General features: G+C 41.7%; 1 protein-coding gene across 3 annotated transcripts in view; it reads right to left on the bottom strand.

The window, feature by feature from the left end:
• The window catches only part of Txndc11 (thioredoxin domain containing 11), a 57,628-nt gene that overhangs the window by 18,755 nt on the left and 26,223 nt on the right, over positions 1-12,650 (bottom strand). For 2 of the 3 annotated variants that reach the window (XM_010610000.2, XM_010609999.3), the window contains exon 4: positions 1,087-1,199. The exons of the other annotated variant lie outside the window; for it this stretch is intronic. In XM_010610000.2, coding sequence (XP_010608302.1) covers positions 1,087-1,199 — 113 coding nt within the window. The remainder of the gene's footprint in view (positions 1-1,086; positions 1,200-12,650) is intronic. 3 annotated transcript variants of the gene reach the window in all.

The following is a 12,650-nucleotide window of genomic DNA, read 5'->3' as shown; positions in this document are numbered from 1 at the left end:
CTCCATTTAAAATTTCTTCCTCAATACCCTTTACTATAAATAAATATAATATGTAAGCTATAAGTGAAGAATGCAGGAAAATGATAGCTAGCAAAAGCAGATGAAACCAAAAGAAGCTTAAAGCACAAAGAGAGTGAGTGGGTGGCAGGAGTTAAACAATCACAGCAGTGATGCTCAAAGTGGGAAGATAGGAGTGTGAAAACACACACTCAACACCATCACAAACACTTCTATTTGGAAAACAGTAAAAACACACTTGACTTTGGAATATAAACTACAAGGAGTAGGCACAACATCTGGACTCCTAGAGACGTATGGAAGTCACGATCATGGCAAGCAAACAGCACCCCAGAGAAGGGCCAGTGGCACTACCAAAGGCACGTGATCTACACACTGACCCAGGGGAGCCCAGGACATCGATCTTCATATGACCTGTAATCCACGACACTGGCGATGTTAAAGTGACAGAACACACTTCCGAAAACAAACCCTCTACGATGTGACTGAGGAAGTAGCAAGTGATAGAGGAAAAGCACGAGACTATGCAAGACATAGGTCAAAGTTCAGAAATAGCTGAGTGGAGCTGTCCCACCGAAAAAGCAAATGAAACTGAGGAACAAAGGAGATGATGTTTGCACAGAGGATTTCTGGGGTAAGAAGCCATCAACTTCTCATTGTGACTTGATAAGAACTTCAAAACTCCATTACATCAGCTAAGGAGAAAAGCAGGTCATATTAGTACTCTTCATGAAAGGAGCAAATGAACAAAAGACATCACCCAGTGGAAGCTTAGCCCCTGAGAACACAGGCCCAGAGTAACTGCAGTTTCATCCAAGAAGGCAAACAAGGCTGTACCAAAATCTAAGAATATACATAAAGAATGTCTAGATGTTACAGTCCAGAGCCCTCTAACACACAGACTCTTAGCCAGGGGCATGGGCTCTAGTGTGGGCTTGTGTAGAGGCAAAATCATGTGCATTTTCCTAGAGACAGTGTCCAGATTTTATCCAATTCTTAAAGGAGTCTGTGACCTATGCAAGGTTAAGAGCCGCTGCACTATTACAAACACGATTTCAAAATACTTACAAGTGATGTGTTGAAATGTCTATGTAAATACACACTTCCAGAGTGTACTAAGGAAATCAGTTTCGCAAGATGTTTATTTGTGATAACCCCAAATCGTACTGTTCCTAGGTAATCTGAAACAGAAAATTTTCCTTTATTAAAGAAAAGGCCTATGCCTTCAAATAACCACAAACCCAACGACCCAGTCCTGATGCATAAATACCCTAGATCAAGGAGCTGCTTGGTAACCTAGCCCAGTCAGGGAAGGAGGAGCTGCAGAAACTCTCCTGCTGCAGAACTCAACCTTTCAAATGCTCCGAGAGTAACAAGTGTACTCCTGAGAGGAACGTGTCTCTCACAGTCCCTCACACTAAGGAGTCCACCATCTCCCTCTGTGACAGTCGGACCTGTCCGTCCCTCCTGCTCGCTAGCACCACCTCTGGCCCAAGACATACACTGTGCTCCCTGTGCGGACACTCCTCATCTCAGCTGTCTTCTCTGAGGCTTTCCTGTCCGCCTGCCTAACAGCAAGACCCCAGGGCTGGAGGGCAGTGGCGGGGCACAGGGAAATAGGTTTTTCACCATTACCCTATTTTTAGCACGTATGCATATATACATAATCTTATTTATTTTAGATTTTCCTCGGTGCAACTTCCTCTTCAGAATGTGAAATTAGAGGCCTTGTTTATTGCTGGTACCCAGTACAAACAGCAAAGCCAGGAGCATACAGTAAGACAAATAAATATTTGTTAAATAAACAACTCTAGCATATACAAAGAATGGATACAAATCATAAGAAAAATAAGATGGTTAAAATGGGCAAACCACAGTAAAGGAAATGTATATGACTAATAATCACACGGAAATAAATTCAACTTCACTATCTCAGAGGAAAGCAAATAAAAAGAAAATATCATTTTTGACTTTTAAAAATGCCCCAAATTTTAGACACCAAGTATACGTAGTAAACATCAAGTATCGCTGAGGAATGAAGCCATGAGTACTCTGACGCAGCGCCGTGAGGAAAGGTGAAGGCACTGACGACTTGGGAACGTGGTGGTGGACTGGCGGCAGCACAGCCGCGATACAGCCAACCAACCCCACGTCTGTGCACTCGGTGTCAAGTGCAAGGACACTGGCCAACAGCTACCCTGCGGGCGTCCCAGTGACGAAGCATCAACAGGCCACCACGGTAAGTGAGAAAAGGCAAGTGAGGAAGACAAAGAATGTCCTTTATTCTGGAAAAAACAACTCAGACTTATAAAAATATTTTTTCCCTACAGATACATGTTTAGAAACATATGAAGAATCTTAAAGGAGCACACATGGCACAGGCCTACAGAGAGAATCTGGCTGGATACGGTGATCCATATCTGTAAACCCAGCACTCAGGAGGCAGAGGTAGAGGCAGGAAGAGAGTTTGAGGTCAGCTTGGGCTGCAAAGCAAGGTGCTGTCTCAAAACAACAACAACAACAACAACAACAACAACAACAAACCAAAGCTGGGTGCGGTAGTGCACGCCTGTCATGCCAGCACTCAGGAGGCTGCGGCAGGAGAATCGCCATGAGTTTGAGGCTACTAGCCTGTGCTACACAGTGAGTTCAAAACTACACAGTGAGACCCTGTCTCAAAATAAATAAGTAAGTAAATATTTTAAAAAACTGTAAGTACAATAACACTGGCTTGATGTTGAAGGACAGGGATCAAAGAGGACTTTATTTGTATATATAAAGTTTTCTTTTTTTCACAGTTCAGAGAACTATAATAGTTGTGTGACTGTAATGTATATAGTGTTAAGGAAGGCTAGATAAAATAGTGTAGGAAAATGTACATTATTTTCCATCCCTTTTCTGATTTATTGGCACATGTTAAACAAAATCAATTAAACTTTAAATGCTGCCAAGTTACATCCAAGTAGCTAAAGCATAAAAACGTGGAGGTGTTAAACACACATAACTTCCAGTTGCATCCCCCGCTGCCCTCCTTCCCCTGGTAAGGAGCTCCTTAGGAGGACAAGGTGGACTGAATATACTCCTTCTCCCATGGTGGACAAGCTTTAATATAAACCTGATGAGTTTAAAATGACACAGGAAGAATAAGCCAAAAACTAAAGAGACAGACTGGTTACGGGGGAGAGGGACAGGGCTGAGGAGGCTGGTGGGTCCCCAGCAGAGTTCTGTATCAGATTCTTAGCGCCACCGTGGTCCCCCACAAATCCTTCACATACTGCACAACCAAAGAGATGCATGGAGCCCGATGAGGAATGCATTTCCTAACAAGCCAGCCCACAATGACTCACACCAACGGCAGTGCAGGGGTGGAGGGAGAAGCAGCCCGACTAACGGAAAGCACCGTCCTGAGTGGGTGCTATCAAATGGAGAGCAGAGAACTGCGCACAAACGCCATAAGCCTTGTCACTAAAAGGTCTTCGTACAAGGGTGGAACTCAGCAATTCTAAAATTACTAACTTATTTATTTCTTTGTAAGTAAAACAGACGGGAAAGAACCGAGATTCTCACTGTTAGAACAGCAGTTGTATAATAAGAAGGGAAGGCTAAAATAAACCGTGTGGTGTTACTCTGGAACCAGAGAAGTTAGGGCTTTTAATATACACATGTGCAAGTGACACAGAGGTACATATAGATCCGCATAGGAATAAATACACGGATTTCCTAGTTTTTTCTTCCAAGGAGACCTTGAAATAACGACACTGACACTAACAAGCACACACAGCACCTGTATCTTGGTTTTCAAATACCACTTTCCAATAAAAGGAAATGGGCTCTGGGGAAGAGGATTCCAGAGCTGGGACAAGAGAAGTATAAGCCTGAAATAATTCGCCCCAACAAAAGTAAAGAAGAATTTACAAAAGGGCTCTGCCCAAAGGACACAGGAACAAGCCCAAGATGCTCCTACGGGCCACAGCTGGACCCACTGCAGGAAAACAAAAATGAACTGATAGTGACAGGATAAAATAAATACCCCATTGCACAATGACATTAGTATGAAGAGCCAGCTCTCCTTTATAGAAAAATTCCATTAACAATGAAGAAAGAATAAGGGAAACAAAGTCACCACTTAAATACCATGGTGACTACTACAGGCAGTATCCATCAATGGAAGTGAAGACCAGTGGGGAGGTGTGGAAATGTACGAATAATCTCAGACTGCCTTCCCACACAATACTCATTCCTGCATGCATGCCGTGCTGGGGATCAACCCCAGGAACCTGGACATGCTAGGCAAGCACTGCACCAAGGAGCTACACTGTCAGTGCCTTTCAATTTTTTTAAAACGCCATAATGTATAAATTCAGATCCCAAAGTTGTCAAAAGAAAAAGCATGACCTAAGTAAGAGAGGAAACAACACTGTCCTGAGGAAAAAATGGGATTGTGGTAGATAATCATAGTTAAGAAGAAAAAGCCAGTCAGGACATTCGTTTGATAATCTGCTAAAGTTACCAAAATGATTTACCAGAGCAGAGAAATAAGAAGTGAGACTCATCCAAAAGTTGAAAGGGCCATTCAAAAACCAGTTTAACTACATTACTAAGAATGGACAGTGTGCTGGGCGTAGTGGCACACACCTGTAATCCCAGCACTCAGGAGGCTGAGGCAGGACGGTCACTGTGAGTTCGAGACACCAGCCTGGGCTACATAGTGAGTAGTTCCAGGTCAGTCTCAACTACATAGTGAGACCCTGTCTCAAAGAAAAAAAGAAAAAGAATGGACAGTGTGCCCGGACAAAACAGATGCTAACACAGTCAAATATACTGTAATTCCAAAATTTTATTTTTCACACCTACAAAATTTTATTAAAAAAAACAATCACAATTCTATCGAATTTCCTGCATATGGTGAAAATCTTCTTGGGTGACACAGTTTAAATTTGCAACCTCATGCGAACAAAGAATTGGATTAGCAGGATTAGCAGGTGAAGATTTTAGTATAAACACAGTGTGCAAGAAAAGAGCACTTTTCATCTTCATATCCAGAGCATTCTCTGTTAAAGCAGGGCTCCAGAGTGTTCAACAATAGGTCTTTGTCACAGAATAAACTCTTTTATCTTCACAGCAAGGAGGTGTCACTATTTTAATTAAGAACTCTCAATAGTCAGGCAACTTAACATAAATTAAGAATCGTATTTTCCCCTCCCCAGCTCCCCCTCCAAAAGGACCAACAACAGCGGAATCCCATTCAATTAATTAAAGTAAAAATTCCCAATACAGTCCATTCACATGGCAATCAGCCAGTGTTATGGTTTGTGTCTAGATGTCCTCCAAAGCCTCGGGTGATCATAGGGCTTTTTCAGAGGTGGCTGAACCTAAATGTGTGATGCCGGGATTAAGGTCATGTGATACTAAACCAGTCCACTGAGTGGTTTGGCACTACCCTTATCTGGTAGTCTGGGTAAAAGGTGCAGAAAGATGCTGAGGTCTTTCTACCATATAGGCACCATGAACTGTTTCTCCTCTGTGATGCCCCTCTGCCATGTGCCATGTTGCCTTGGAACCAGCCGATCTGGACTGAAATCTCTATGAGCTGTGAGCTAAGTAAGCCTTTCTCCTTTAACTTTGGGTGTCTCAGCAACAGGAGAAAAGTAACTACGACAGCCAGTTTCAGATTGCTATTAACCATACCTTGACAACTGGTGCCAAAGATCACTGTGAAATGTAATGAGATCTTGAAATACCATGTGGGAAACAGAGTAACTAAGCAGCATCTACAGCTGTTCATATAGGCAACTAAGTAGTGAGGTGACCACAGCATGATTCCTCTGGCTGTTCACTTCTCAGGTAGGGAGACCAGCTTCTCTGCTGCTTGCTACAAAAGATGCTAAGCCTTGAGGCCTGGGTCCATCAGCTACAGGCAGCGCACAGCGCACCGAGCCACCACCCTGGCTTACTAGTCTGTCCTTCATGGACACGAGGCCAGGGCCATGGTGGCGAACCCATGGCATGTGAGCTCAGCTGGCTGTTCTCCCTGAAAGCTCTAAAAGGTTCGCTATAACTGGCAGGGAAGCAGCACTCTTTTCATGCACACACAGTTTGCTGCACTGAGTAATCACAGGTCTCACATTGATCCCTTCAGTCTTGTCTACTTTTAGCACTTGGACAGGCTTTCTCCTGCCTGTTTTTCTGAGGCTAGGATTTTTGCCACTAAGAGAACGCCCCAACGCTGCCTCCCACAGAAACAGCTTTGGTTTCCCTTTGTGTAACTTCCCCCCACCACTACCACTGTCTGTCTCATGGCAGCTACCAAAAGAGCAGGGAGAATAAACAGAAGGATGTGAAATCCCCTGTGGTTTCCACAATGATTCACTTGGATCCTTGTTTGCATCAAGGTGGGTTTGTTTGGGGGAGGTACTAGGGATCAAATCCAGGGAGCATCAAGCTACTTTTAATTTTTTTATTTTGAGACAAAGTCTCACTATGTTGCCAGGATGGCTTCAAACTTGTGATCCTCCTGCTTCAGCCTACCGAGTAGCTGGGATTACAAGTATGCCTAAGCTTATATCTAGGTTTTGATTTCTGGCTCTTTGCACAATGTTTTAATGTTAGCCTATTTCGCTTAGTATCATTTGCCTTAAATTCCATTTTAAATATTAAACTTCAGGGCCATTGTGCCTCTGAAGTAGACCAGCAGTCCACTCTATGCTGTAGGGTGTATTTTTATTTTTTCCTCCCTTTTTACTTGGCCCAAATTCGCTCTGCAGGACCCATTTACCCCTATCCTTCTGGGTTTTTTCCCCTAACTTTAATAAATGTGAAATTTGGCCACTGTTAAAACAAAAACCAGGAGAAAGAAAAAAAAAAAAAAAAAAAAAAAAAAAAAGAAAACTTCAATTTAATATTATGGTACAGCATACACATTCTGAGCCACAAACTATCAGTGAGGCAAGATGTTACATCAAACATTCCAGAAAAAAAAAGAATAGTTTATCTGTTGTTAGGAAACAGAATATACTTTTTTTTTCTTGTACTGGAGATTGAATCTCCGTGCTTGCAAGACAGGTGGCAGAACCACTGAGCTAAATCCTTGGCCCAGAATATACTTTTAAGTGCTTTAAAATAAATAAAGGGTCCAGCCATAAGCAAAAGATGATCACAACTCACATTTACCATTAACAGACTGCAGGACTCCGCTTGGAAACATCCTGTCAAGGAGCGCCTGTAGGAGACAGAATATCTTCTATAACTGCTTTACCCAGGACACCTGAACAAGTCCTGCAACCAGCCCCTCTGCTTGAGCTGCTAGCTGGTGGCCAGGAGCCACTCTCGGCTGTGAAGTACCTGAAACAGGGCAATTGGTAACTAAATCCATTTAATTCTAATTTTGTTTTTGTTATCGGGGATCAAACTCGGGACTTTGCACTTGCGAGGCAGGCGGTGCCGCTGAGCTAAATCCCCAGCCCCATTTAATTCTAATTTTAAAGTGACACTGAAATTAGTTATTGGAAAACCTCTAAGTATGCTTAAAATAACTTGAGTGTGTAAGTCGTTTTTCCAACTTCAAGTTTTATGAAATTCATCAAGTTTTGCCAATGAAAATTTAATGTCTGAACTGAGATACACTGTTAAGTGTAAAAGTACAAAGTATTTGTTAAAGTCTCACTTAAAAGTAAAGTATCTAAATATGTTTCAGACTAATTATATGCTGAAATAATCTAAATTAAATTTAATTAAAATATATTATTAAATTCATTTCACGTTTTTAAAAAATATTTTAATGCAGCCCCAAGAAAATTTTAATTTAAGCGATTCATACTATATTTTTGCTGCATTATACCAGGACAGTAATGATCCACCATCTCTGGAAATGAGATATCCTAGTGGATATCTTAGGCTGAAATGGTATCTTTTCCTTTTTTGGTACTAGGGATTGAACTCAGGTCCTTGTGCTTGCGAGGCAGGCAGTGGAACCACTGAGCTAAATCCCCAGCCCTAGGTTGAAATGATATAACCAGTATGTATTTGTCAGTATGTATTTGGTTGTTCTGTTTGGTGTGGCCCCGGGGACTGACCCAGGGCCCTCACACTGAGCCACACCATTATTCATTAATTCAGACAAAGTCTCACTACATTGCTAGGCTGCCCAGACTGGGCATGGACTTGTGTTCTTCCTGTCTCAGCCTCCTAGGATGCTGGGATCGCAGGCCTGTGCCACCATGTCCAGCTCCTCTCACTTCTTCACACTGGAAACAGCGACAGTACAACCGGCAAACCTGTACACAGTACCTTCCATCTAACTGGAAGCAACCCCCATTTTATTTTATTTATTTATTTATTATTTTTTATTTTTTGGTTTTTTGAGACAGGGTCTCACTATGTAGTTGAGACTGCCTTGGAACTCACTATGTAGCCCAGGCTGGTCTCAAAGTCACAGCGATCCTCCTGCCTCAGCCTCCCGAGTGCTGGGATTACAGGTGTGCACCACCATACCTGGCTCCCATTTTATTTTATACTCTCATTTTTATTTATTTTTTTGGTACCAGGGATTGAACTCAGGACCTTGAGCTTACAAGGCCAGTAGAGCAACTACTGAGCTAAATCCCCAGCCCCTCTCATTTTTATCCACTTGTGATTTTCCATTCTTCTTTCCAAGGTTTTGGACAAGTTGGAAAAAAGTATAAGAGGATTACATAAAAACAACCCTCCAGTGTTATCTAAGATTTCCATAGTGATTAACTTTTCAAGTGCTTCATATTTGTTGGATGATGACATCATATATTTCTGTCAAAATGAAAAAAACTGCCAGCTATGGTGGCGCATGCCTGTAATCCCAGCACTCAGGAGGCCAAGGCAGGAGGATTGCCACAAGTTTGAGGCCAGCCCGGGCTACATAGTGAGTTTAAGGCCAGCCTGAACTACACAGCAAGACCCTGTCACAAAGAAACAATAACGAAATGAAAACCTCCAAAGAAATTAACAAACTATACAAATGCTTACTTTGATTGTATAAACTATTGCTATTACACACATTTTCTCTTAGAAATGTGACTTTGAGCTTAGTATATTTTTAAAATTCTTCACATAAGGCACAAAATAATTGAGGAAAAAAAACCTGACATTTGGGCAATAGATATATCCTGTTCTTGCCAAAATACTGCTAAGTAAGCACATAATATCTTAGCAGTGATTACTTTTTTCTTTCTGAGTTAGGCAGGTGGGAAAGAGCAATGCAGTTCTAAATATATTATTTTAGGAGAAAATAAACTATAGAGCTAAATATGCAATGTCACATATACTTAATGTGAAGATAAACTATACATCCTCACATCAGCTATTCTCACTTAATAAATACCAAACAGGTTCCACTGCCTGCCTTACAAGAGCAAGGTCTGGAGTTCGATCCCCAGTACCAAAAAATAAATACACACAAACACACCAAACATAATGTTAAAGCAATCAATTCAAATATTTTCTTTGTATACATTTCAACTGAATTCCTTTTTTTTTTTTTTTTTTTTTGGTACTGGGGATTGAACTCAGGACCTTGCACCTGTGAGGCAAGCAGCAGAACCACTGAGCAACATCCCCAGCCTGGAATTCCTTTCTTTTTACCCTCAGTGAAGTAAGGGCCTCCGTCTAAACATATCCCCCTAGAAACTTTTCTCCTTCCCTTTTAAAGCAACTCTGTGACCCAAGCACTGGAGTTAACTATAAGGTCTGCCACCTGCGTCCTCCCATAAAAAACCACCTGTAATCCTTTAAAAATGTAAAAACTCAGGGTCCGGGGATTTCGTTTAGTGGTGCTGCTACCTGCCTCACAAGTGCAAAGTCCAGGGACGAAAAAAAAAGATAAAAATTCTTCATAAATGGCTACATACACTGGCCAAGGGTCACCACTTTTTCAAGCTGCAGTGTCCCTTAAAGGTAACTAGGACAAAGCTCAGATAGGGAACCTGAAGACCAGTGAGAAGGGGCTCCTGGACCACAATCACAAAACAATGCTTGCCACTAAAATGACTTCTCAGGAGAGGTAGTCGCTCAACAGGAACTGTTAGGAAGAGATGGTGAAGTCCAAGGGATAAGAAAACAAAACAAACTGCTAAGTGGGGGACACAGTTGATCAATGCAATGCAAGTTCCAAGAAAGGAGTCAGGGATATGAAAATCTCCATTTGATGCCCACAGTGTGTCAGAGGCAATATTACTAAATCCACAGGACTTTGACTAGGTCTTGAAAAGTTAGCAAGGCAGATACTATGTAACCAAGAAAAGGCAATTCATTTACAGCAGGCCAGGACATAGCATGTATCAGCTGTGTCATCCCAGTAGAGCACAGTAGCCAGAGGCAGGACGGAGGAGTGCTGGAAGACAAGGGCTCTGTACCATGGCTCCTCTCTCAGCCCGTATTTCCTGCAGTGTGACTGTATGAGCTTAATGTTGTCACTTATATAAATTACCATAGACTTTTAGTGGCTTGAAAGAACTCCAATTTATCTTGCAGTTCTGGAGGACAGAAGTCTAATGAGTCTGTGGACTAAAATCAACCCTGCCCTGTCAGCAGAGCATGTTTACTTTGGAGGCTCTGAGAGAACCCATGTCCCAGTGTTTTCCAGGCCCTACAAGCTCCCCACATTCCTTAGCTATAGTTCTCCTCCTTTCTTCAAAGCCATCCTGAGTGGGTCTTTCCCAGAGCACAAGTAACTGACACTAATTATTCTTCTACCTCACAATTCCACTTTTAAGAATCCTCCTGATTACATACAATGGGCCCACCCAGATAACCCAGGATAATCTCCCTATCTCAAGGCCTGTTGATTAGCAACTTAATTCCACTTGTATCATAATTTTTCCTTGTTTTGCAACATATCTCACAACATAGGTTCTAGTGTTAGGAAGTGAACCATTTTTGGGAGCCATTATTTTGCCCGCCATCTTGACCCTGAATATGTTATTAACAGCTTCCTCAGAACCTCAGTCTCACTGTAAAACTGGGATAATAAGAGTTCCTACTTCAAAGGATGCTAGTTAAGACAGGGATTAGCTGATAAGGTGTCTATTTCCCAGAAGTGCACAATCAAGGAGCCATTTGTTTGCAGAGAGTCATCTGATTACAAGCCTGTGGTTTTATTATGTGATCCCTAAGATTTTTTTTCAAGATTTTAATGTGTTTGTTTCTTTGTCTAGGAGTCTTAGCTTCCAAATATGAAAAAAAACAAACAAACCCCAAAACATGAATAGGATCAACACAAATACAAACATGCCCCAAAATAGGACAACTTAACAGGAGCAAAGGTAGACTACATCAAAAACATAATGAAGAAAAAACGGTGCAATTTTCAAATTCATGGGTTCAAAGAATCAAGACACCATCTGTAACTGAACACTTAATTAGGTCCTTAACTTTCTGCAGCCAAAGCGAAAGTAGATGCTCTCCTCAGACCAATACCATCCGCTCTGCAGTGGCTCACACACTCACCTGGAGGCCAAGGCCACCCTGAGCACTTTGTTCTCCTAAGAAACTAACTCACCTAGCCCTTCCACTGGTTGTTCTGAGCAGTCCTACCTCCATCCTCCAGGGAAGCCTGTCACAGATCTTTCACCACCTCTCCCTGTAGACAAGTGACCCCTAGGAATGACCCCTGCTGATGGCAGGGAATGAAGTTTATTCATCTTTTTTAGCTGAGGCACATAGCAGATTCTCAAACATTTATTGAATTAAGAAATACTACTTCTGAATCTAACCTCAATTGTTGGATTCTTAACAGCATTAAAAAGGCTTAAGAAATAAATTATAATGGAAATAAAAACTTCTTCTACATATGAGGAGTCTCTTGATAAGATAATGGCAATGTAGTTAAAAAGGCAGCTTTAGGAGTAGAGACAAAAGATTTGGAATTTCTACTATGTTTATTCTAATGTGGATTAGTGATCACTCAGAGGATCTCAGACCTCAGCTCCCAGCCAGGAAAAGATCTCCCTCTCCAAGAGAGAACAATGGTCAAGAATGAGATTATCTGAGAAATCCAAGTGGTTCCAGAACCCATTCCACTCATAGAAAGGCCAATACTTTGTTCAAAAATCCAAGAGCTGCCCCCAAGGAACACAAGAAAATAAAGCAATCTCACAGTCAGTCTCATATGGCTTTTCCAAAGCCATTAAAAGTATCACACACAAGGTAAGATATTTCTATCCTCCAGATTTCTTGATGTTGCATAAAATTTCCCTATCTAACAGAAAAGTGCTCCAGAAAAGCTTTATTCATAAAAGTGTAGAGGAATTGCTTCCAGCAAGCCACACCAGCAGCAGATGTCACCTGGTGGAGCAGAGAACCACACTGCAACTAGACGATCCTCCTCTAACAAACGCATCCTAACAGTGCCCTCGTCCCGGGGTAGCCAACCTGGACTCCCCCAGGACACTAAAAAACCCTGTGGCATCAAGTCCCTTATACAACATGGAACAGTGTTTGCATATAACCTACATACATCCTCGTATATAGTTTAAATCATCTTCAACCTACTTATAGTATCTAATATATGTTTAGTAAAGTTGTGGCATAGTTTAGGGGAAGATAAGAGAAAAGTCTATATATTGTTGCAGATGAAGAAAACATTTTTTTTTTTTTTTTTTTTT

Source organism: Fukomys damarensis, unplaced genomic scaffold, assembly GCF_012274545.1.
Source record: "Fukomys damarensis isolate Sample0158 unplaced genomic scaffold, DMR_v1.0_HiC HiC_scaffold_34, whole genome shotgun sequence".
NCBI lineage: Eukaryota > Metazoa > Chordata > Mammalia > Rodentia > Bathyergidae > Fukomys > Fukomys damarensis.
The sequence above is the reverse complement of the archived record's forward strand: the minus strand, read 5'-3'. Positions and strand labels throughout refer to the sequence as shown.